The sequence below is a fragment of the Sturnira hondurensis genome, unplaced genomic scaffold, assembly GCF_014824575.4.
Source record: "Sturnira hondurensis isolate 20B ecotype Veracruz unplaced genomic scaffold, ASM1482457v3 Scaffold0007865, whole genome shotgun sequence".
Lineage (NCBI taxonomy): Eukaryota > Metazoa > Chordata > Mammalia > Chiroptera > Phyllostomidae > Sturnira > Sturnira hondurensis.
Genome location: NW_028080496.1, coordinates 2,815,748 through 2,841,075, shown reverse-complemented (window position 1 = coordinate 2,841,075; position 25,328 = coordinate 2,815,748). Strand labels below are relative to the sequence as shown.

General features: G+C 56.1%; 2 protein-coding genes, 1 long non-coding RNA gene and 1 pseudogene across 4 annotated transcripts in view; 2 read left to right on the top strand and 2 right to left on the bottom strand.

Moving 5' to 3' along the window:
* The window catches only part of ALPK3 (alpha kinase 3), a 36,304-nt gene extending 34,288 nt beyond the window's left edge, over positions 1-2,016 (top strand). For both annotated transcript variants that reach the window (XM_037053545.1, XM_037053544.1), the window contains one exon: positions 416-2,016. In XM_037053545.1, the coding sequence (XP_036909440.1) occupies positions 416-761 (346 nt within the window). In that variant the 3' untranslated portion in view covers positions 762-2,016. The remainder of the gene's footprint in view (positions 1-415) is intronic.
* A 6,733-nt stretch (positions 2,017-8,749) lies between these two features.
* Positions 8,750-10,013, bottom strand: LOC118992083 (pantothenate kinase 3-like; annotated as a pseudogene).
* Positions 10,014-14,057: 4,044 nt separating this feature from the next.
* Positions 14,058-25,328, top strand: part of SLC28A1 (solute carrier family 28 member 1) — a 29,097-nt gene continuing 17,826 nt past the window's right edge. The window contains 6 exon segments of the mRNA XM_037053543.1: positions 14,058-14,551; positions 15,346-15,434; positions 16,599-16,691; positions 17,986-18,168; positions 20,269-20,410; positions 21,071-21,184. Of these exon segments, the coding sequence (XP_036909438.1) occupies positions 14,456-14,551; positions 15,346-15,434; positions 16,599-16,691; positions 17,986-18,168; positions 20,269-20,410; positions 21,071-21,184 (717 nt within the window). The 5' untranslated portion in view covers positions 14,058-14,455.
* Positions 17,392-21,132, bottom strand: LOC118991929 (uncharacterized). Its single transcript, XR_005067506.1, has 2 exons — positions 21,046-21,132; positions 17,392-18,616 (listed from the first exon to the last, which is right to left on the bottom strand). It is a non-coding gene; the product is annotated as an uncharacterized LOC118991929 (long non-coding RNA).

Genomic DNA, 25,328 nt, shown 5'->3' with positions numbered 1-25,328 from the left:
CCCAGTGGTGCCCGTGGGGCTGCACCCCTGCCCTGTACCTGGGTCAGCAGCTGTTGGTGCCCCCACATAGGGTCACCTGCTGTTCTGGGCTCTGACTGTTCCTGCTCCCCTTCCTCCCCGCTCGCAATGCAGACGAGCAATGCCCTGGGATCTGCTCTAACTTACATTGAAAAGGCAGATTGTCCTCACCCCAATCAGTGCCTTACATGACGAATTCGCTGTGCCAGGGCGTAATGAGGCCTCCGTGTAGAATCGAGGCTTCAGAGCCCGCCACCTCAGGTGGCACCGGGAAGATCCCCAGCACTCTGTGCCGTGGCCAAGACCCCCTGGCCATGGCCGTCCCAAAGTCGGCCCCCCCACCCAGGACTCTCAGTTTGGGTCAGACTCCCGCTCAGCTCCCCCTGTTGGGCTGCAGATACCAAGGCCTGAAGGAGAGCTGCTTCCCCGCCCTGCTGGACCAGTTTGCCTCCTCCCACCAGTGCAGCGCCTTCTGTGAGATGCTGGGGCTGCAACCCCTCAAGGGCCCCGAGGCTGCCCACTCCCAAGCCAAGGCCAAAGGCTCCAAGAGTCCATCTGCTGGTAGAAAGGGCTCCCAACTGAGTCCTCAGCCCCAGAAGAAAGGCCTCCCCAGTCCCCAGGGCATCCGGAAGAGTGCCCCAAGCTCCAAGGCCGCTCCTCAGGCCTCGGGGACAGTCGCCACCCAGTTATTGGGACAGCCTCCTGCGCAAGAGGGGAGCTCGAAGGCCCAGGGCACGCGGTAGCCCCTGCGAGAGGCTGGGGGCCTTCGCCCAGCAGCAGATCAAGAAGGAAGCAGCTCGAACTGACGGAGACGTTGCCAATGCAGACCAACCGGGAAGGCGCGCCACGCGGGTAGCCCCGGGGGCCTCTCGGTGTGGTCTCTCCTCAGTCGGCTCCTCACCAGGTGGCTCTGGTGCATGGCACACAGCCCAGTGGCCTCTTCTGGTGCCATGTCACCCAGGGCTCCCAGGCCCCACTCCCAGTGCCCCGGGGGCTGAGGCCCTCCTCAAAGTTTACACTGGCCACTGCTGCAGGCTCCCCGCGTCCTCTGCATGAGTTTGGCACCCCGACCCCTTGCCCCCACCAGACCCTGCCATGAACGGTGTCCCCTGGGGCGTGGAGGCCAGCATTCACCCCCTGCCTTTGTTCCACCCCGATCTCTCCCTGACCTCAGGGCTCGGGGCTTTCTCTGCTGTGTGACTCTCAGGGTGTCTCCTCCCTCAGGCTACTTTGCCTCATGCATCCCAGCTTAGCCTGCAACTAACCTGCCCCCAAGCCCCACTTGGGGCCTGTTCTGTCCTTGTGCAGTGGTCTTTGGTGACACGGGTTCTTGCTTTTCCTTCCCTCATCTCTCAGGCTCTTGCTTGCTTGCTTCTTATGCTATCTTACACCCCATCCCCCAGCCCTAGCTTGGAACCCAGTTGCAGCCTGTTGCCTGCCCTTTAAGACTCTGCTTGTCTCCTTGCCCAATGGCTTTCCTAGCCTGGCCCATCACCCGCCCCCCCAGGACCCAGGTGAAGAGCAGACCCTCCAGCCTCTAGTCCACCCTAGTCCACTCCTTCCCTACTTTTCCACGCCCTCCTCCTGTGACATGAGAAGTGGTATGAGGGTGGTCAGCAGCTGGGGCCAGAGGGGGAGTGTGGACTTTGAGGGACTGCGTGCTGCATACTGACGGAGGTGGCTCATGTGAAGTTCAAATCTCCTCCTGGCTGGGGTGGAGGGCCAGGAGTTTGGGAAGGATGCCAGCCATCTGCCCACTGCGGTGGAAGGCTGCCTCTGTGCCTGGGACTCAGGACCCCTGTCCCCAAGCATTAACTCTCGATCCCGAATCTCCAGCTCCAGGACCTAGTACGTGAGCTCTCAAGGAATAGCTGCACTTGGCCCAGGACGCTGTGCCCTTCCTGGGAGCCCCTTCTGCAGGCCCTGGATATGGGGAGGGGTGTCTGGAGTTAGCCTGCTCCCCTTGGAATTCAATAAAGGCAGCAACTGTGTTTCCTGCTTGCCCTCGTCTGGCGCAGTTGTAGGTGTGCGGACTCGGGCCCCCTCTCTGCAGGCAGGTTTTCCGAGGCAACCTGTAGCTACCGGGTGCACTGGGAAAATGAATCTGCGTTTCGTTCTTGCATTGACATTCAGTCTCAGCCTTCTGTGGCCGCAGCTGGACAGGCTGCACTCCTCGTACAACTGGGCTGACGGCTGTGCCCTTTAGCAGGATGGCTGTGGACTTGGGGCCAGGTTGGCCCTGCTCCCTCGTTTGGGAGATGAGCACAGAGAAGGAGTCCAGGAGGGTAAAACTGAGCTGTGGGCTCTGGGGAACTGTCAGTGTCGTCAGCTTCTTCCGCAGCAGCCAGCCCAGCCCAGGGGACAGCCAGCGTCTGCCTCACAGCCACTCACTGACCACCCCACCTCCCAGCAACGGAGAGGCTTCTGGACCCCAGTCCTCCCACAACCCCCGCCATGGCCCGGGCTTTTCCCTGCCCGGTGTTCACCCCGCCCTGCTGATGTTTCCGACCTCTCTCTCCCCTCGTGACTTTCCCAGTGTTCACTCTTGCCCGTGTGTGCCCTACCCTCCTAGCCTGCCTGTGCAGGTTGCCTCAGTGAACTGGAGCTGGGATGTGTTCCACCTGTCCATTCATCTGTCTGCCCACCCGTCCATCCACCCATCCATTCATCTGTCCATCCACCCATCCATCTATTTGTCCATCCACCTGCCCATTCATCCATTCATCCATCTGTCCATCCACCTGTCCATTCATTCATCCATCCACCTGTCCACACATTTATCCATCCACCCATACATTCATCTGTCCATCCACCTGTCCATTTATCCATCCATTCACCCAGCAGACGTGTGGTGAACACCTGCCTACGCTATGCCAGCCCCAGAACTGACGGCCGCTGGGGGTCAAAGATGTAGGATGTGGTCTCAGAAGAGATCCTTTCCGTTAGGTTTCTCCGTCCTCTTCTGTCACAATCCCATTTTGAAACCTGTGGATTAGCTGGTGAAAATTAACCATTTTCCACCAAAACGATATAGCCTAGCAAGAAGGTGAGCCTGGGCAACGGCTACCATCCGCTTCTACACCAGGTCACGAGGACCAGTGCTCACAAGGAGGGGTTTTTGCCCGTCTGTGGGGCCCAGATCATCAGTTCTGAAGTCGGCTCCTTAGCGGCCCTGTGCTCCTTTTCCGTAGCAGCAAGTGCGTTTCCCGGGTAGAGCCAATCATCCGAGCCACGCCCATTGCCTCTCCGTGTAAGGAGCCTGCCGTGGCCAGGCGCCTCAGCTTCCAGTCGCCTGGCATCATCACTGTGACTTTCTGAGGGAGCGTTGGCTCGGGCCCTGGAATCTCTCTTCCAGCCTGGCCCTGAGCCTCAGGTCCGAGGAGAGCACTGAGAGGTAGCAGTCACAGACCCCTCTCCACGCTGCTCCCCTGCCTGTAGGAGAAACAGCACCATGAGTTGCTGGCCAGTTCAGAGCTGATGCTACGTCCTGTGGGCCTGGACCACCTTGCAAGGGATTGTGTCTCAGCTGGAGCCGCGGCTGAGTTTGTGACAAACCGTTGCATGGTTCTGTCAGGCTGACAGAGCCTGCACCGTGGGGGTCCTGACGAGATGAGCGATGGCCACGGGCACCGGCCTGTTAGTTAACCTGCGCTGTAAAGTGCGCCTTTTGGTGATATTTGCAGCCTTTCATCATTCCGTGGATATTGGTGGTGGGTCATGCGTGAGGGGTGAGGAAAGCACCTCCAAGTCCAGCAGGGCCTAGGGTGGTCCAGACGAATTCCTGCCCTCTTAAAGCCGCGGCTGCAGACGGAGGGGAGCTGGGCAGGAGGGCAGCAGGGGCCTTGTGGCAGAGCGAGTGGGCGGCCCATCTGCACGGCTTTCCCGGGCCTTCGCAGCCCTCTTCTGGAGTGCCCACCTGATGATGGGGGGCTCGGTGCGCCTTCCTGTGGCTGGTGGGTCAGAGAACCCAGTGCCCCAGGGGACAGCATGGCCACCTAGTGTGCGGCAGCCACGCACTCGGGCCCTCCCAGAGCCCCAAGGCCAGCCAGGGGGCCACGACGCAAAAGGACAATCGTTTCTGGCCAGAGAATCACTTGGTTCCAAGCCCTGGGTGCCCCTGTTTCTGGTCGGTACTCGCCACAAGCTCCGTATCACACTCAGCTCTGCCACAGGCTCGGAGTGGCCCCCAGTGCACCTCAGACGGACAGAGGCCTCATCTCCGTGGACCCTGCCAGGTCCTGTGGCCTGGACGCAGAGCCATTTCTGCTAAAGGTTTTCCCAGCTGGATAGCCTTCCTTGGCTCTAGGCCCAACCCAAAGCCGGTGGCCTTTCTAGGTCACTCGTTAAAGGCTTAGAGCAAGATACCCCTGGTTGACTTTTTTTTTTTTTTTTTACTGGAATTGGGCCGTAGTGGTAAGGGATTCAAAATGCAACAATTTGTTTTACATTATGGAGGAAATATTCTGACCTCAGCAGACCCCTTGAGCTTGGGGAACTTTATCAGCGGGTGAGCCCTTGCATTATAGCCTGATTCATCTCTTACCTCTGACTCCCATGTGCCCCACCAGGGCATCAGGGAAACGGGTGGCCTCCAGGCCCCGTCTGCACGATGCCATCGGGGTGATGGAACTTCACGGCAGGGAGGTCAGGGTGCCCGGGAGCCAAGTTCTGTGTGGTTAAGCCAGGACAGCTGTGGAAACCTGAGGCCCCGCCCCGTGAAGGTGGCGTGCTTCCAATGCTCTTTGTTCATCCACATAGAAAAAAAAAAAATGAATTCACCAGGTCAAAGGATTTAGGCCGAATGCCAGGAGCTGGATGCGTTCACTTTAGCCAGAAGATATCTCCGGAATGGCGCCTGCAGACCGAGTCACCTTTGAAGGTTCGTGTCAGTCCAGAGGCCTCCGGTGTCCTGCCCTGGCCACTCTGCACTGTGGCATGACAGGAAGCACCACGCCTTCCCTGTCATGCCTTTGGTGGTGACACTGCTCTCTGCGATTCCCCCAGGAGTGTGGTATTGCTCTCCATTTTCCGTTTTTGCGAGAGAGGGGGGATTCTGATGGCCTGTACTCGTCCCGTCGTATTAGAATCACTCTTATCCCACAAGTCAGAGAGCCAGCGTGGGGTGCATGCCTATTTCCAAACACATCTGTTTCCCCTATACACTGAAAGCTGCCCCGGGTTGGCTTTGAGATTCCTGTGGGTCGACTGCAGCATAAAATCTGGCCTGCGAATCGTCCTCACTGAGTGGCAGACCACACGCTTTTCTGCTGTTCCCAGAAATGGGCTTGGCATGGAGCCGGAGACCTACAGAGGACACTCCCCTCCACACGTGTGGGTGTGTGCCCTTTCCCCCAGTTCCCAGATAAGCGCCCCAGCCGATCCCTTTGGGAAAGGCTGTAAGGAAGGCTGACAACGTGCCTCTAAGCGTTAAAACAAGGTTTCTCTTCGAAGACACTTGACTTCCTCTCCGTGGAAGGTCTGGGAGTTAAGTGGGAGATTTTGACTCTCCCGTGGCATCCCGAGTCAGACCTGTCCGCCCACCTGGGAGCCTTTAGTCATGGCAATAACTAGGCGCCGGCTTAGGGGATGTCTGGTCTCTTGCATCCCCGGGACCCAGTGACTGATTCGCTGCAGCTGGAGGTCTGGCGTTGGCTCCCAAGTGCATTATGATGACCCCGCCTACTGTGTTCCTTCCCTCTGCCTCTGCTGCTGAGATCAGGGCTCGCTTTCACAGCGGCTCTCCGCACCCGCACCCCAGGCCTGGGGAAGAAAGCCTGCAGAGCCTCGCCGACGTATTTCTCACGGCTGGGAGTGAGCCCACTCGGGCAGAGAGAGGGTGGATGGACTGCATGCACGCCAGGACCCAGTAAAGCATTCTTGTCCCCTGAGCCTGTGAATGCCTGCCTGTCTTGGACTTTTGGCCTTTGGGTATAATTTAGCATGGTCAACATTTCGTTCAGATTTGTATTATTCAACGCCCCTCCCTCCCACCGCTGCAAAAAAAAAAAAAGAAAAGAAAAGAAAACAGTAAGGAATGTATCTGGCAGTTTGAGCTTCCACTTCGAATGCAAAACCTCTGATGAATGAGCCTATGAACACGTATACTGTGCACCAAAATTATGTTCGGTCACTTGGGTCAAATAGCCTTGAAAGAGCTTCCGTAAGTTTTCCTTATGTTTTCTAACAATGCGTCTACTCCATACAGTTTCTCCTGAGTGTAACACTCCTGTTTTCTGCTCCAGTTCAGGCCCCCCCCTCCCCTGGGCTATGCCGAACGTGGGTTCTGGTTCCTAGCAGATCGGCGGTGTTGTGTGGGGCGGGCCTGGGTCTCAGCTTTGGACCGAACTCAGGGAGGCCGGCCCACCCATTCACTCAACTGACAAGAAAATGGAATTTGCACACCCAGTCCCACCACCTTGCTGATTTTTATCGAGACAGCTGAACCATCTGGGAAACCGGACACTAGCGTTCACCTACCAGGGGAATGCGTCCCTTCTTCTCCTGAAAGGGAAAGTCTAGGGGAAGCCAAGTTAGGAGAAAGTCAGTTGGTGAGCTTAGAGCAAGTCAGACAAAGCTCGGTTCAAGTCCAGCGTTCCCGGCCACGTGCCCCTGGGCTGGCTGCTCACCCTCTCTGAACTGAGATGCCGCACGTTTGACCAAAATCCTTTCACTGGTAGTTACAGATCGCCTATCGGACGAGGTAATGACAAGTCCTGGGCACACAATAGTGAACAAAACAGACACACACCCCTCCCTCACGGCGCTTAGTCAGTGGGGGCGACAACCATGAAACAAACATGCCCATTAGTGTATAACGGCAGACGCAGTAGTAAGTGCTGCAAAGCATAATGGGAGAAAACAACAGCTGGGTGTGGGACCTACATTAGGCTGGGGTGGGGGTGGGGGGGTTAGGAGCCAATCCAAGGTTTGACACTTGAGCTGAGGACCTGAGAGATGCTGGTCAGAGGAAGGGGAAGAGAGTACCAGGCCGGGGAACACAGTCCGTGTGAGGTTCTGAGCCAGGTTACGGGGCAGGGGCAGAAGGCCGGCTTGTGTGTGGTGTGTGCGGTGAGCGAGAGCACTGTGGCGCCCCAGGAGGAGGCTCAGGGAGGTGGGGGGACGTCTGCCCCGAGTCCTGGGAGCAGCGGGGCATCCGTTAGCATCCGCTGCAATGGGGGATCGCAGAGCAGCCCCCGAATGGCAGAGATCTAGACGGAGAGGAAGTCACTTGGTCCTTGGGAAGAAGTCCGTAGGCAGCAGGAGAGCTGGGTGGGAGCCATGCAGGGTGCATGGTGCCGCTCTGGGATGTCGTCAGAACGGAGGCTCCTCCCTGCTCCGTCCTGTCAACCCAAGCAAGAGCAGCAGCGACCCATCCCGCGCGCAGCATCGTGAGTGGAAGAGCTGAAATGATGAGTGTCATCACACATCAGACGGCTACATTTTCGTTGTATGCAGTAGAGGCCACAGATAGTGTCTAGAGTTGAAAATAAAAAATACTATCTGTACTTATATTTCTGTGTCTTCTGTCTGTTCGTCTGTCCATCCCTCCCTCCATCCATCCACCCATTCCTCTGTCCATCTATCTTTCATTCCTCTGTTTATTGGCAGAGGTCACTACCAGAAATGAGGGGCAAGAATAACGTGTTTGTAGCTGTCGGGGTGGCGGGCGGGGAATGGGGCTGGTCTCTGGCTTCGCCAGCCCCGGCCTCTCTGAGACTGCCCCTTGGTGAGCTTCCTCTAAATTTCCGCTGCTGCCCACTCATGTGGGTTTTACTTCGAACCGGCCTCCAGAGAGACCCGACTCCTCTGACTTCAGGAAATACCCGTTGGAGATTAGATTGTAACCCGTTCAACCAGGCAAATTCGAGCCCCATTGTTAAATTGCGAAGACCAAGGGAACTCAGCCAGCTGGGTTGGATGGCTGGAGCCAGCTCCAGCAGGGGGCTCCTGCTGACACCCAAAGGCCCCGGAACCCCCGAGACACTGTCCTCGAGCCTCGGAGCTGATACGGTTCCGAGATGGCGCTCTCCTATTATTTCCAAAGGGCTGCGAGGGGCAGCAGCTACCAGACCCTGAGCCTCAGGGGGCAGTCCGCACACGAGGGTGACCCTGGCGGCCCATGCCTGGGTCGTGGAGTCCCAACAGGACAGGACTGAATGGATTCCTGGGCTGAGGTCATGGTCTGGTCAGCTCCTCCGGCGGCTGGTTTTCAACCATTGCAGTAGTGCGTCCAGGCCCAGGATGGGCCACGTGCTTGTGGACTAGGTTGCTGGACTTCTTTCTCTTCTTTTCTTTTCTTTTCTTTTCTTTTCTTTTCTTTTCTTTTCTTTTCTTTTCTTTTCTTTTCTTTTCTCTTCTCTTCTCTTCTCTTCTCTTCTCTTCTCTTCTCTCCTTCCTTCCTTCTCTCCTTCCTTTCTTCCTTCCTTCTCTCCTTCCTCTCTCTCTCTCTCTCTCTCTCTCTTTCTTTCTTTCTGAGAAAGCTCAATAACCAGAGGCTGTATGACACTTAAAGATTTCACACTGGCTATATACAGAAGGGGAAGCGCTTCTTCCCCAGTTAGAACTACTTCACCTGGTAACACGGCAACACTTAGCAGCGTGACGTAAAAACCAGCAGAAACAGGATTGCCCTTGCGTCCACTGGCTTCCAGTGGCAAACGACGCAGCCACGCCGCCTCCGTGTTTCAGTGCCTCTCGGATGACATTTGTCAGCAGGGAGAAACCTGATGCTTTAGCTGAAATTGGGCAGCCTGGGAAGTGCACCGACCGCTCCAAAGTATCCCTCACGCCGGAGAAACAAGGCTTTCTGCTGACCTTCGGACCGGTGGTCTGGCACACGTGCCAACAGTTTTGTTGAGAGAGGATGGACTCTTAGAAAACGCCCCGCAAAGGCGCTGTGTCCGTTTGCTCAGGAGCAGCAGGCGTTTCTGCCTCGGGACCCACGTTCCCCGGGACGGCGGCTACAGGCGCTCCTGCCAGGCCTTCGAGACTGGCCAGTTCTCGCTCCTGCTTCTGCACCCCACCGCCAGGACTCGATGCCACGGCCCAGCCTGGCAGACCGAGTCTCTCCTACTCTCCTCATGAATGGCACACCCCAGCTTGTTGGCTGGGGGGCAGTCACCCGTGGATGCCGTCCCAAGAGCCCCTTCAAAACGTTCCCGGCCCGTCAATGAACCGCACGAGCCCAGAAAGGCATCCCCTCCAAGGCTGGTCCCAGCTGGGTGTTTTCGGTCATCTCTGGAACGGACGGCTGAAATGCTGACTCCCGAGCCGGGGTCCATGACCAGCAGCGGGTGGGGGGTCATCGTCCTGGGCAAAGGGTGCCTTTTGGCGTCGCTCCGGTTCTGAGGCCTTGGCAAAACAATAGCCCTCTGCTTGTCCGCTGACATACACGGACAGAATCTGCGTGCAGCACGCCCTTCGCAGGACAGTCAAGGTCATCCATCTGTGCATGTGGAGGTTTCCAGTAGTGTGCAAATCTTTTTTTTCAAATTTCTAAGCAGGGCCTCCTGTAGCATGTAACACCATATGTAATGTTGAGAAGTTTTTTTTTTTTTTTTATGCCATTTGGATAAAAGCAGGCAGGCCCTGGTGTGGGAGTCTGATACAAGTGCAGCTTCCCTCTCCAGCCAGAAAGTGTTAAATCCTCAGGGCAAGGCATCCCTCCCACACACCGGTGGGTCCATACACCCCAGGAGAAGTTAGACATTTCGGGACGCTTNACACCATATGTAATGTTGAGAAGTTTTTTTTTTTTTTTATGCCATTTGGATAAAAGCAGGCAGGCCCTGGTGTGGGAGTCTGATACAAGTGCAGCTTCCCTCTCCAGCCAGAAAGTGTTAAATCCTCAGGGCAAGGCATCCCTCCCACACACCGGTGGGTCCATACACCCCAGGAGAAGTTAGACATTTCGGGACGCTTTCCCAGCTCCCCACTCCCTGTCCCTCCTCTGCTGGGAGAGCAGCAGGTTCCAGATAGGAGGGCTTTACCGGCATTCCCCCACCGTCCATGCCAAACCCCGGGAAAGATGATTTCTGGGTCCTCAGGGCAACAGCCCGAGGGGATGACCAGCCTGGGGTTTGGTGCACAGAGTGTGGGGGCGGCTCTGGAGGTGGTGGACCTGGCCTGGAGGGGCAGGCCAGGGCAGGACAGTGGCACCTGAGGCGAGGCTGGTCGAGGGGTGCCCTGCCCCCGAGGGGTGGCCAGGACCAAGCGACCTGGGGCAGGCCTTGCTTCTCTGATGCCACCGCCACCCCCACAGCTATTCCACACGAAAGGCCTGGGACCCCAGCTGCTGCTGCAGCCCCGACTGACATTTCCAATCAAATGAAACGGCCTGGTTTCACACTAAACCTCTTCGGTCCCACACCCCACCCCTCCCGCCCGTGAGAGTTCTCACTGGAACAGGCTGTGGACAGACGCAGACTTCCCTCTCCCACTGCCCTGAAACGGGCAGAGACGTAGTGTCCACGACGTCAGGGAGTCTGACCAGAGAACGCAGTTCACAGCCCTCACGTCTCAGTGTGGGCCCAGAATCTATCCTGCTCCCCGAGCTGCAGGTGAAGTGGACCCACGGGGTGGATAGTGGACAGCTCAAGTGTCAGCTCAGATCTCCCGAGTATGACCCTGAGCACAGCAGCCCGTGCCCCTACCTCGGCCTGCTCGACTTCTGCACAGTGCTCTATTTATGATGCTCCCCCCGGGACACACCTCTGCAGAGGGCAGGTGGGGAGAAGCAGTGACCAGCGCCTACCTCGTGGGGCTCTTCCGAGGGTCATTCGGGATACTGAGGGTAAAGCTCTCAGCACAGCCTGGAAGATACCAAGCTCTCAGCGGTGCTGTGCCTGTCACTGGGTCCCAGAACTGCAGGGCCCATCTTGGGGCCCACTCGCACACTGCCCTTCTCCAAGTGGGAAGACGCAGGTGTTTCTCCCCTCGCTCAGGTTGAGGTGGCTAGGAAGATGACTTTCAGGGGGTCTCTCTCCCCCACCCCTGAAAGCCCTCTTCCCAGTGCTCAACCTGTGCGGAACACGGGCCTCCCAACCCACAGGCCGGCCAGCGGTGACCTCCTGCGTGGCGCCAGGTTCTCCACGAACCGCCACTGTCACGGAACTGAAGGGAATTGGATACAACCTTGGAACAATGAGGCATGCTTCCATACGCACAGTGGCGTGGAAAGGAGAGTTTCGGCATGAGCCACGGTGTGTGTGCGTGGGCAGGTCCGCACTGGAAGAGCAGTCGGCACCAATCGGAAGGGAAGACCAGGCTCTCCACTCGCCGGGAGCTGCTTCTCAGACAGGGAGAGAAGACGGAACGTTCGAAGAATTATTTTTGCCTGCATAAATAACCAATTTATCAGCTGGGACTCAGTGTCAACTTCTGGGCGGACGAGGCCATAGGTGTCCAAAATAATAGCCCTTGCCCGTGACCGGAGGCCAACCGTGCACCTCCGATGGAGGGCAGATCTTTCGGTCTGAAGGCCAGGAACGAACCCATCTTTGAACCCCGTGGGATGATGTGAATTAAGAACGACTTTGGTTCGTAGAACATTTTAACCTGGATCCAACGGAAACCTCAACCTCTCATTACATGCAAAGCTAATACGTGATGGAGAGGCAAGAAGGATAAGACGTGAAATAACAAAGGAAACATTCTTCACCAAGTAGAAGCACTTGGAAGCGGTGATCTCCTACCCACGTGGGGGAAACTGCCCCTGCTTTTCAACTTCCTGTGTTTTGTGTATCCCTATGACGTTTCAAATGCTTCACAAAGCACAGGTAATGTTTCGGCTGTCAGAAGGGCAGACAAAAAGGTTTTCAGAACAGGGAGCACCCACCCCCTCCATCCATCATTTTCTGTTCTTTCAGAACAGCAAGCTCGTGCCAGCAACTCTGTGCCCTGTTTGCAGGAAGCATTGGTGGGCCACTAAGGGTTTCGTCCTGCAGGTGTGTGTTTAATCATTAAAGAGATAGTGTCAGTCCTGTCCGGTGAGTTTTAGCGTTTGGTTTGAGAACCAAGACACCACGCACTTGACTTTGCATGAGGGGGCTTAGGTGTCAGCTACAGAGAAAAACGCAACGAGAGGGCAGACTGCGTGGCTTTGTTTTGTGTGCAGGACCGGAGCTGACGTTTAGACCGGAAGCGCCTTCACTCCCTGTGGCGGCTGCGCTGCCTCCGTCTCCTCAAGCCCAGGAAAACAGACCCGGGGAGGGAGGGGGGACTGGAAAAGGCGTGGGGTGAAAGGTGAAAACGCCTGGTCTGAAAAACTGGGTGGCTCTGAGGGCAGGGGAATGGGGGCCGCAGAGGAGGGCTGTGGGAAGGGTGAGGACACTCAGGGTGGGCTTCCCGGAAGAGGTAGGATGTTTGGGAGCAGGGGACAGTGAAGAGGAGGGCATCTTAGAGGAGGAAGGCAGATTAAGTAAGAGGGTAGGCGAGCTCATTGGCTCAGGCCTAGAGCGGGGCCCAATTGCCCTGTTCCCCTTTGCCCTGAGAGAGGTTGGGGTCCCCGCCTGGGTTCTGACGGAGCTGCCCAGGCAGCCCAGCCTATTCCAACTCAGAACTCTGCCCAACGCGTTCCACCGACATGGGAAGGCAGGGCAAAGGGCAAGCAGGTTGGATCCAGCTTGTCTTCATGGAAGACCCACGCTCCCCGCCGTCCCGGCAGGTGGCTTGTGTACTGCAAATATGTGAGTAGGCAGAGGCGCCTGCCCCGCTCCGTGCAGCGGTGTGTCTGTGTGGGCGTGGGCAGGGAGGCTTCCCCAGGCTCCACCTGTGTGGGCACTTTCACTCATGTTCCCGCTCTTGTGCCCACACAGCGGTGCACACCTCTGGGCCTGGGACCTTCCCCAGGCTGGGGTTCGGATAGTGTAGGTCACTCTTCCTGGGGAAGAAAAAGAGAGGGGACAGGAATGGAGAGAGATGGGGCCTTAGGGGTCTTATTAACAACAACAACCACCACCAACAAACTTGGCTCTTGGAATTGGAAAGCTGAGGGCTGAGGCTGGCTTCAGGTACAGCTGGACCCAGGGACTGGACTGAAGTCTTCAGGACATAGTGTCTCAACTCTCAGAGGTGGGGCAGTACAATACAGGGAAGGTGTCATTGAAGGGCAATGGTTTTAAGCAAGAGTGTTGTGGAGAACATTGGAAACCAGGGCTCCACTTCGGGACTACATACCTGTGTCAGGTACACGTCCCTGTGTACTAGACAGAACTGCCCTGTTTCTTCCTGGCCAGGGTCCTGCCTCATCAGGTCTCAGGGTCCCCAAAGGATGGACGGTGCAGGTGACGAATGAAGAGTCAGACACCTGGTTAGACGCTGGAGAACAGCTAGCCTCTGTGGGTCTGACCGAACTCTCAGAGTCTGATTGAGCTTTATTTTTACAGAGATTGTTTTACAGGGCCTCAAAAGAACAGGTGCATGGCGTGATCAGTTAAGCAGAAAAAATCGATACAGAAGTAACTAGGAAAAGTACAGGAAATTCCATAGTTTCAGTAATGTTAAACAAAGGTTATTTTGACCAGGAGAGCCATCAATCAGACAATTAGAAATAGCTGTATGTACAGAGTTTTAAATGTCTTATTGATGAATAGATGTTTATTAAAGTTCTTAGAATTTGGCATGGGTCAGAAGGATACGCTAGACTGAACAGTGGTTATGGAGAATTTATTACAAGGCCTCTGCGGTGTCTGACTTAACTATTTTCTTGTCTAGAATCTTACTTTATGTACTTTGGACTCTAACTCCTTAGCGATTGTTTCTACGTGCTCAGTTTGTAATAGTTAACCGGCTTCTCCTGCTTCTTTGCCTGTCTAATTCCATGAATATATATTCCTGTCCAAGGTAGAGAAGGGGCTGTTACTTCACCAACTTTTAGACGTTCAGGGGCTACCCCATTAGGGGGCCCTTTGTCCTATGGGCAAGAAATCATTGTGTACAACCTCGTTGGAATTCTGCGGATCATGGGACCTGAAATACAGGTGTCTAAAAATCCCACCACCTATTAATCGCACAGACAGACATGGGACCTGAAATACAGGTGTCTAAAAATCCCACCACCTATTAATCGCACAGACAGACATGCAAGGGGGAGAAAGACGGGAAATCCAGCCTCAGTTGCCTCTGCTGTGCAGATGCATCTCATCCGCCCCAACTGTGTCAAGAGACAGGTGTTGGTCGGCTCCCGACACTTCCTGGCCTCACAGATTTGTGAGAACTTGCCTCTCACGGGCTCAGCAGGGAGAGTAGGAAGGGACACCTCCCTCCGTCCCTCCCCGGCCTCCAGACATCGGGCGGGTTGAGCTCCGGGTGTCTGGGCCCCCTGTCGGCCCCCGGCCAGCCCTCTCCCTTCTCCAGGCCCCTCCCTGGGTCCTGCCTGGTCTTCTTCCCCGTTCAGCTTTGGGCCCCGACTTTGTCTTTCAGCGGGAAGGTCTGGCGCATGGAGGACAACGCACCGAGACCCAAAGAGTCCATCTCTCTCGCATCCGTGTCCAATGGTCTGGACAACATGGGGGCTGAGCTCTTAGAAAACCTGGTCTGTCTCCTTCCCTGTCCCCATCCTGGCCGCCTAGTGGGAGGGGCCTTAGTTCACCCCTTACTCTCCCCTCTTCACTTAGCCAGCCGATCGGGACCCGCACCCCCTCATTCCCCGTGTGTTGGCCTCCTCCTCGCAGGGCAGCCCCTAATGCCACCCCCTGAACCCACAACACGCCGGCACCGCCCGCCCTAGTCTGAAAGGGCCGTGAAGGCCTCAACCAGGATGAGCCGACCGAGCTGGGATTTCAAGGATGAGAAGGAGAAACCAACCACATGGCGGGGGCGGGGGGGGGTCTCGGTGGAAGTCTCAGACTCTGAGGAGCTGGCAAGCGTGTCCTCGCTCTGACACGGCCAGCCGGGCCTGCCACCTGGAACTCACGGAGTCTGAGAGGGACATCCCCCGAGAACACCGGCTCCCCTTCACTGCACTGCACAAACCGGGGCGGGGCGCCGCTCAGGCCGTGAGCTGCCCATCAGAACACAGCTCCACAGACGGGGCCGTTGGTGCCCTGGGGCTGCGTGGCCAGGCGGCCACAGCGCAGGCACGGCCGAGCCTCGGGCTGACCAGGCGCTCTGCGGGCAGGGGGTGTCTAGCACAAAGCAGGGGCTGAGGGCGAGCGCTGCAGAATTTAAGTTGCCCTTCAGTTACTTCCTGTGCGAAAGCCCAGGCCCCACCTCAGCCTGCTCCCGCAATGCCTGGTGGCAGCCAGGGCCTCTCCCCGCTCCGGGCCCCCAGCTCTGGCCCTCCCTTGGGGCAGCAGATACACGGTGGTCACTCTCTGGTGGCTTTAGGGGGAACGCCGGACCCCTGGCCGTGACCTGACCCCTGCAGACGGCAGGAACAGTTGGAGCCCAACCGGCCAGAAGCCCCTCTCAGAATGGTAGGTGGTCTCCCGCAGGGGACGCGGGCTGGCTTGGGGAAGGGGCAAACTTGGGGGACAGGGGTGTTGAGGGAAGGAGAAAGCACGCTTCCCCCGAAGAATGCGCTCTGCTGGCCTCTTCCTCCCGTGAGCGGGGCCAGAAGGCTCCTAACCGGCTTTGAAGCAGCCAGAGTGAAATCCCATGGGAAGCCCGCAGATGTGCTGTGGGGCGGCTCTGGTTGAAGTTGAGTGGGGTCCCCAAACCAGACTGGCCCTCCCCTTGACCCCCCCTTCACCTTCTACCACACACCATCTCCGGGCACCTTGGGGAACACGGAGGCCTAGCTTGAAAACCCCTGGCCTTGGCCAGGCTCCCGTTTTCACACCAGAAGGCTGAAGCCCAGAGAGGGAAAGGGATGGGCCCTGGTCACACAGCAGCACGTCGGAGCCTGGACTTGGCCCCCCAATGCCCAGGACCACTGGGGTCCTCACCGGCCAGTCCTGAGTCGAGGAGATCATGAAGGGGTGGATTCTATGTGCCTGCCTTGGGGGCAGAGTGAGAAAGATGTGCTGGGGAGGTGGGGGCAGAGAGAGGGAAGAGGGCATCCTTACAACTGCCGCTGACGCCTGCTGCGCTCCGCCCGCACATCTCCCACATGTTCAGCCTGGGGGACCCCAGAGGCTAGTCAGAGTCTAGCCTTCAGTGCAGAGATAAACCAGTGACCCCATGGCCAGGCCGGAATGGGCATTGTCGGGGGGCCTGGGAGGCAGTGGGGCCACTGCCACTGGGTGCAGGGCGGGCTGTTGGCGCGTCCTCTTGGGGAGGAGCTGCTGACTCCATGCCAAGTGTCCTGGGCTCCAGGGGAGTGATTACAGGATGGGGGGGGGCCTCCCCGCCTTGCTCCACGGACAGGTGGCAAAGTGATGGGGAGGGGTAGCAGCCAGAGGGGTGTGGGCCTGTCAGGCAGAGGCACTGGCCGGCAGGAAGGCAGGGGTGGCCGGAGCCTTTCCCCCATGTGCTCTGGGTTGGGGTTGCTCTGCAGCCCTGTGGGAGGTCAAGGCCAGTGCCTGGCTCACCCCACGTTGCCCTTTTACTGGGGTGGCTTCCACCTGGAGGCGGTGAGGACCCCGACAGGGACGGGAGTCTGGAGGCCACTCGTGGACCCTCTGGTCTCTTCTCCCCAGGAGGGGGCTACAGCCAGCCCTGAGAGCGAGGGGCTTCTGCAGGGGGCATCCACAGCGGTTTCGATGGATCTGCAAAGGCCTGCTCTGCACGGGTGAGCCCCGCCCCTCCCGCCCCACTGCCCACTTTGGCTCCCTCCACCCCAGCCACCCATGTCTCAGGGCAGGGTCATCAGAACAAAGGCAGACCAGACCTTGTTCCCAGGGCACTGTGACCAGCAAGGGAGAGGGCAACAATTAGTGCCACACAGTGCAGCAAGCCACCTGAGAGCACCGAGGAGGGATGGTGGTGATCAGGGAGGACTTCCAGGAGGAGGTGACAAATGAGTCTCAGAGGCTGAGCAGGAGTTAGCCAGGTAGAGAAGAAGGCTGATAAGGAGTGAGAAGGCACTCCAGGCAGAGGAGCCCCGGGAGCAAAGGTAAAAAAGCAGGCAGGGTGTGGACAGGGCGCTGATCAACAGTCTAGTGTGGCTGGAGGGGAACAGGAGTTCCGGAGGGCGAGGCTGGACGACGGATGGGACAGGGCTGGCGCAAGGACGACCAAATCTGTAGAGAACTTTTATAACAATTTATTTCAACCAAGCGAAGGATACACCTGGTAGCCAGAGCTCAACAGACTGAGAAAAATACGTCTGAGAATAACGATTTGCAGTTTCGTTGGTGCATTTGAGATTAGAGGTGGGAGAAAGCCAAGCGGGGGACCCTCCCCCTAGTGTCCTCCCACTCATCTGGCTGCAGAGGGGGCGCAGTAGGGTTTACACTTACCATGTTTCCTCCCGCATTTTTCATTCAATGGAAAGGCGGTGAGTCCTTTCCGTTCTCCCAGAGAGAACCCCGGCTTCAGAGGTTCATAAGCCAGGCAGAGGGCTGTGTCCCCCTCTGTGATCCACTGTCTTACTGCTTTCTCGAGGCACAGGCTGGCTTAGCTCCTCGAAGGGGAGAAGGACAAAGTGGGGAAGGGGGACTGCAGGACAGAAATGGTCCCTGAGTACTATTTCAGAATGGCAGCTCATCACACACCAGTGCCCTCGGTCCTCCATGGGACCCCATGAGCCCTGGGACAGACAAGGCTCGCCTTTGATGCTTAAAAAGTCCGTGCTGTCTGGCTGCCTCCTCATGTGTCCCCCTCCTGTTTCGCCCACAACTTGACGCTTTGCGAAGCCCTTTCTTGCACGTCCTGTCCACTCCATCTCAGCCCTCCGACACCGGAGGGGCGATTGTCCTCACTGTCAGGTGAGGGGGGCTGAGGCTCACGGGGGCTGGGTGGAATTCCTGCCCTCTGAGTTCTGCGTGAAGCAGGTGGAGCCTGAGGGCGGAGCTGCGGGGGCCTGCGGAGGCTGGCGTCCCCGTCACGGACCCCCTTCTCTGTCCCTGTCCCCCTCCTCCCATCGCTCACCGCCTTCCCGCTGATTGCCTGCCTCCTGGACTTCCAGAGGCCCCTGGCCTCGTTTGTCCTCACCTGTGTGGTCCTGGTCTTCCTGGCCCACAGCCTGGGGAAGAGGCTGCTGGGGCCCGGGCTGCTGAGGCGCGTCACGCCTCTGGGGAATTCCTGCCTGTGCCGGTGGTTTAAGAGGTGAGTGAGCTCACAGCCCCCAGGTGGGGTGGGGAAGGGTGGGGCACGTTGGCTGAAGGCCTCTGAGTCAGCTCTGGGGTCACAGCCAGGGCTGAGCTAGGGGGGCCTCCGTCTGCCCCACCAGGCAGTTCCTGTGCCCCCGGGGACCACATCCCACCCCACTTGCCGTTTGGAAGTCCCAGGACAGGTGCTGCCGGGTAGCTTCCCAGGTGGCGGCAGTCTTCGCGGAGGTTTGCGAGTTCCCGTCTGGTTCTCCGCCCCATTCACCGCAGGCCACGGTGACCGCAGAGAACGGGACCCAGCAGGCAGGGCCGCTATCGGCGCCTCCCATCAGACCACCCCTGGAGTCCGAGTCGGCGGGAGGGATTGGGGTGCAGGTGTCACTGTGTACGAATGTTCGTTGTCACCACTTTCCGTTCGCACGGTGCTGGGGGTTCCAGCTCGGGCACTACAGGTGAGAAAGAGAAGTTAAAAGACGCGTGGGTTGGAAAGAAAGGGGCGAAGCTGCCTTTACCACAGACAACGTGACGGAGAATATAGAGAACTCTGCGGAGAACTAGTAAGGGAGGTTGACAAGGTTGCCGGGAACAAGATCAACATACAAAAAACGACTGTATTTTCGTCTCCTAACAGCGATCGTAAGTTTAAATTATAAATGCTATTTAGAATAGCATAACATATGAAATGCTTAAGGATAAATCTGACAAAAGGCCTGCAAACCCGTGCATGGAAAACCACACAACATTGTTGAGAGGCATGAAAGGAGACGTCACGTAAGTGGAGCCAAGTGCCACGTTCACGAATCAGAAGACCTGTGTCGTCAATATGTCAGTTCTCCTCAAGTGAATCTATAGATTCTAATAATATCTCAATCAAAATTATAGCAGGCTTTTGGGGCGGAAGTCTAAAAATCATGTACTGAATAGAAATGCAAAGAACCTGGAGGAGCCAGAACGACTTTGGAAAAGACGAACGAAGTTGAAGAACCTACTACGTGCCTGTCTTGCACACTTGTCACGAAGTGACAGTAATCGAGACAGTGTGCTCTTGGCATCAAGACAGACAAATGGATCAGTGGAAGAGAATAGAGTCCAGAAATAGAGCCAAATAGATACGGTTAATTGATTTCTAACAAGGGTGCGAAGGCCATTCGGTGGAGAAATAATTATCACCTCAACAAAATCTGCTAGAATAATGAATGGGCTACCCAGAGGCAGAAGACATATTTGGACAGATATTTAATAAAAAGAGATCTGTAAGTGTAATTAAACAAAAGGGAAGATGCTCAACATCCTTAGTCATGAGGAAGTGCAAATTAAAACCCAAAGAGATACAACTGTCCTCCCACTCGAATGGCTAAGACTCGAAAGCTTGACTATACCAAGTGTTGGCAAAGATGTGGGGGAGCTGGAACGTTTATCTACGGCTGGTGGGAAGGTAGAATTGTGCAATCGCTTTGGGAAACAGTTTGGCAGTCTCCTAAAAAGTTAGACCTCCCGTATGACTCACCCATTCGGTTTAGGGTATTTACTCAAGAGAAATGAAACCACAGACACCCCCGCCAAGACTTGTACACGAATGTGCAGACGTTCGTAGCTGCTTTGTATATAATAGCCCCAGACCGGAAACAACCTAGATGCCCATTCACAGGTGAGTGGAATACCGCTCAGCAGGAAGAAGGAAGGAGCAATCGATAAGTGCGAAAATACGGATGAATCGCAAGACCATCACGCTGAGTCCAGGGAGTCAGACCAAAAGGAATATGTGTGATTCTATCGGCGTAAAATTCCAGAAAATAAAGACTAATCGGGTGACAGAAAACAGATCAGTTGTTGCCTGGGGACAAGGAGGTAGGCGGGTGCTAAGCTCCGTACATGCGCCCTCTTGTTTAGTCCCCTTCCAACCCTCAGAAAGGGGGAGTCTCTGGCTTCCTTTTCTCAGTGAGGAGATCAGACTCAGAGAGGCTAGGTCGTTTGCCTGGAGTCACACAGCTTGCTCTCCTCCCAGCAGCCCTGCGTGTGCTTTCCCTGGGGCCCGAGGGGCCGTGGGGTGGGGTGGGAGTGGTACTGAGGGCGATGTCTTTCCGCTCTTCCCCTGCAGGGGTCTAGCCGCCTCCGTTCCCCTGGGCCTGGTCCTATGGCTAATTCTGGACACCTCCCAGCAGCCTGAGCAGCTGGTGTCCTTTGCAGGAGTCTGCGTGTTCGTCAGCATCCTCTTCGCCTGTTCAAAGCACCATCGTGCGGTCAGTGATTAGTTCTCAGGCCCAGAGTGGGCCGCAGCCCCTTCCCTCCCTCCACCTCCTTGGCGGGACGACCACCCCAGTGTGAGGACCCCTCCTGGTCTCCCGGTGTGGCTAACACCTTCCCCCAGGCTGCTGCCAAGCCTGCAGGCATCCTGATGCACACCTGAGTTTCCAATCAAATACCGAGGAAGCACCACTAAGGAATTGTGAAAGGCTGGGAGGGGTCCAGCTCCCCTCTGCTGGAGTAGGGGCATGGACAGAGTGGGGTTAGGACAGCTGGGGACCCTGCCCATGGAGGAGGGACATGGGGGAGGTTACACCGAGGCCACAACTCCGCCCAACCAGTGATGACGTAGGACCCGGTGCCCCAGTGTTCTCAAGGCTGTGGGGTTTTACCTGGGTCCTCAGCCAGACCTTGCCTGCCTCTGCCCACTGCCCCAGGCTCATTGCTGCCAAGAGCGTGGCCTGGTATGAGCTCCAGGGAGGAAGTGACCACTGTCAACAGGCCCAGACCCCTGGCTAGGCCCAGCCCCACCTTACAGGCACTCCAAAGCCCCCATAGCCCCTCAGAGCAGCCCCCGCCCTCTCTTCCCACCCCACCATGTCCCTGTGGGTCCCCCAGGAGCTGAGCTCACCAGGACCTTCCTGGGTCGACAGCAGGTATCCTGGAGGGCTGTGTCCTGGGGCCTCGGGCTACAGTTTGTACTCGGACTCCTCGTCATCAGAATGGAGCCTGGGTTTATTGCATTCCAGTGGCTGGGAGAGCAGATTCAGGTGTGTCCACGGGGCCTGGCTGCCCAGGGCGTCTTGGGTTGCCAGGGAACTGAGAAGAAGCCACTGTGTGTGTGTGGAGGGGGGAGGGGGCAGGGAAGGTGGGCGGTGAGGGATTCGGACGGGGGGTGGCTGGTGGGTGGTCAGCTCCAGACCAGAGGGGAGTTGGGGGCTGGACTGTACAGATGCCACTGCCCTCAGGTCCGGAGCCACCTTCCCGGGTCCCCTCAGAGGCTGGGGCTGACACAGGAGAGGCCTCAGCACCGGGGGTGGGGGTGGGGGTGTGTGTCTCAGGCCTTCCGGGGCACAGGGCGCTCCTAGTTCATCAGTGACCTGGCCCTCATCGTAGTTACCAGCGCTTAAAACATCACCAGGGACTCTGCTTTGCGTATGTGTGTGCTCAATGGTCCGTGTGTTGAAGCCACACTTTTGCAGTTTCATTGTTTCCCTGCAGCGCACACGCCCAACACGACCGTTCCCGTTTTCTCCATTCTTAAGTCATTAAGTTTGTTCCCGTCGTTTGGCAACCAGCATGACTCACTTTAAAGCATAAATTACAGGAGGCAAGCCATTGCTCCCCAGCTCCGCCCCTCTCATCAGGCAGGCCCTTGTTTTCTCCGGAGGGAACCCACCTGCATGTCTGTCCAGGTCCCCCACCTGGGTAGCCGTGGGGGTGTCAAAGACAAAGTCGTGCCTCGGGTCCCGTCCCCCATTTTACAGACAGGCGAAGTGGCTTGTCCCTGCAGTCACAACGCAAGTGTGGGTCCTAAATCGGTCTCCTCGTAGAGGGGTGGCCAGATTCTGATGACACTGAGGTCCTGGGATGGGGGTGGGGACCAGGTGGGGTCTGTGCCCTTAGTCAGGAGGGAGGGAGTGGCATCTGTCAACAGGTGCCACTTATATTTAAAATATATTTTAATGATTATGATATATTTAAAAATATATTTTATTGATTATGCCATTACAGTTGTCCTATTCCCCCCTTCATTCCCCTCCACCCTGCACACCCTCCTCCCACCATTCCCCCCCCTTTAGTTCATGTCCATGTGCCACAAGTTCTTTAGATTCTATATTTCCCCTACTCTTCTTGCCCTCCCCCCTGTCTATTTTCTACCTACCATCTATGCTACTCATTCTCTGTACCTTCTCCCCCCTTCTCCTCCTCCCACTCCCCTGTTGCTAACTCTCCATGTGATCTCCATTTCTGTGGTTCCACTCCTGATCTAGCTGTCCTCTTAGTTTGCTTCTGTTTTAGGTGTGGTTGTTCATAACTGTGAGTTTGCTGTCCTTTCACTGTGCATATTTTTCCTCTTCTTTTTCTTANTGGGGACCAGGTGGGGTCTGTGCCCTTGGTCAGGAGGGAGGGAGTGGGTGGCAGGCACAGGGTGCCCCCTTTGACAGCCTTCTCACCTTTCACTGTCTTGCTCCCTTGGCTGTTTCTCTTTTTTTAAAATATCTTTTTAAAAAGTGTTTTAAAAATATATTTTATTGATTATGCCATTACAGTTGTCCTATTCCCCCCTTCATTCCCCTCCACCCTGCACACCCTCCTCCCACCATTCCCCCCCCCCTTTAGTTCATGTCCATGTGCCACAAGTTCTTTAGATTCTATATTTCCCCTACTCTTTTTGCCCTCCCCCCTATCTATTTTCTACCTACCGTCTATGCTACTGATTTTCTGTACCTTCTCCCCCCTTCTCCTCCTCCCACTCCCCTGTTGCTAACTCTCCATGTGATCTCCATTTCTGTGGTTCCACTCCTGATCTAGCTGTCCTCTTAGTTTGCTTCTGTTTTAGGTGTGGTTGTTCATAACTGTGAGTTTGCTGTCCTTTCACTGTTCATATTTTTCCTCTTCTTTTTCTTAGATAAGTCCCTTTAACATTTCATATAATAAGGGCTTGGTGATGATGAACTCCTTGAACTTGACCTTATCTGAGAATCGCTTTATCTGTTCTTCCATTCTAAATGAAAGTTTTGCTGGATAAAGCAATCTTGGCTGTAGGTCTTTGGATTTCATGACTTGGAATACTTCTTTCCAGTCCCTTCTTGCCTGGAAGGTCTCTTTTAAGAAATCTGCTGACAATCTGATGGGAACTCCTTTGTAGGTGACTGTCCCCTTATGTCTTGCTGCTTCTAGGATTCTCTTCTTCATTTTAATCTTGGCTAATGTAATTATGATGTGCTTTGGTGTGTTCCTTCTTGGGTCCAACTTCTTTGGGACTCTCTGAGCTTCCTGGATTTCCTGGAAGTCTATTTCCTTTGCCAGATTGGGGAAGTTCTCCTTTATTATTTGTTCAAATAAGTTTTCCACTCGTGGCTGTTTCTCTTCCCCTTCTGGTACCCCTATAGCTCAGATGCTGGAGCATTTAAAGATGTCCTGGAAGTTCCTAAGCCTCTCCTCATTTTTTTGAATTCTTGGTTCTTCATTCTTTTCTGTTTGGTCATTTTTCCCTTCCTTCTGGTCCACTCCCTTGATTTGAGTCCCAGTTTCCTTTCCATCACTGTTGGTCTCCTGTGCATTTCCCTTCATTTCAGTTAGTTTAGTCTTCATTTGTTCCTCTAATTTGTTACTGAAATCAACCAGTTCTGTGAGCATCCTGATCACCAGTATTTTGAACTGTGTATCTGAAAGGTTGGCTATTTCTTGGTCGCTTAGAAGTATCGGCTACGGGGCTTTGAGCTGTTCCTGAGCCGTAATGTTTTGGTCTGTTCTTGCCTGTTAGGTATGAGGGGCGAAGCCTTAGGTGTTCACCAGGGTGGGACGACCCAGTCTCTGGGTCGTGATGCTGTAGGTGGGGGCGGCGTCAGAGAGGGGCAATGGCGTTTTTTCCTGCTCTCTCGGATCTCAGTCCCCTCTGCTGCTTCCCACAAGCAAACCTGGCCCCCCTGGTGCTGGCTCCTGGGTGTGTGGGCCTGTGCACCCTCCAGGACCCTGTGGGTCTCTCCAACAAACTCTCTGTGAGCCTGGGAGCCTCTCCCGGCACCTCAACCCTGAAAGTCTTTTCAATTGGTGCTTTCAGGCTCTAATTCCCATCGCTGGGGCCCTAGCCTGAGTGGTCTGTCTCACTGATCGCTCCTTCACTTGGTTTATCTGCACGCGTGAGAATGTGTGACCTCGGTCAGCCAGCCGCCTTGCACCCTCACTGGGTCTGTCCGTTGCCACCCCATGCCTGGGATCTGCCAAACGCCACATGTGCTCCTGCGCGCCTGGGTCGGTCCCACCTATCTTTCCTGCCTGACCCTGCTCCGCCGCCGACCCCGTCCCTCTTACTATTCTGGCTGAATGGTTCGTTGTTGTCAGACTTCCATACAGTTCAATTTTCTGTGTTTTGGCTGCGTTTTTCGGTACTAAAATTTTGTTGTCTCTAAACGTGGTTGTGCGAGGAGGCACAGTGTTCCCACCTATGCCTCCATCTTGGCCGGAAGTCCCTTGGCTGTTTCTTTAGTATCCAGACAACTCTCATCTCAGAGCATTTCTTTAAGATTTAGCTAAAGGGTGTGCCTTCCAGGGAATGTGGTTAGGAGGGGAGAAGGGCCGCAGCTGCAGCTTTAACGAGGACAGTGCCACTCAGTGTGCCCGCTTCTGTGAGGACAGCCTGCTCTTTCCAGCCTGCCTGGGGCTGCGGGGGGCCTGCACCTGGGTGTCCCTCTCTCCCCCTGCGCGGTGGGGATGGCCACGAAGGCCCCTCCGGCTCCCTCGCCTTCCTTTGTGGCCGCCCTTCACTGTTTCGTTTTGTTTCTTTCAGATCTGCCTGAGTTACACGGAGGCCATCTCCAGCTTCGTATTCGGGGAAGCTCTGGTCAAGGATGTCTTTGCCTTTCAGGTCAGCCGACTCTTGAGCCACGAGGCTTTCCTGGCCGGCCTGCCATTGCCAGGCTAGTGAGGGGTCCCAGCACACTGTGCGGACCAGGCCTGGGGTGAGGGGGTGAGGGAACCCTGGAAGCTAACAGTGCTTAAGCCTCAGGCCCTGGGAGGGGCTCTGGCAATGCGATTGCAAGGCTTGGTGGTATGTTTTTGCTGATGTTACTGTGTCCTTCATCTCTTCTGCCTCTCTGGAAGAAGGTGCACATGCCTGTTACTTGCATGCCTCCCCGAACCACCCCTTAGAACCACGAATTCATGGCCCATCAGGTTGCGAGGATGCTC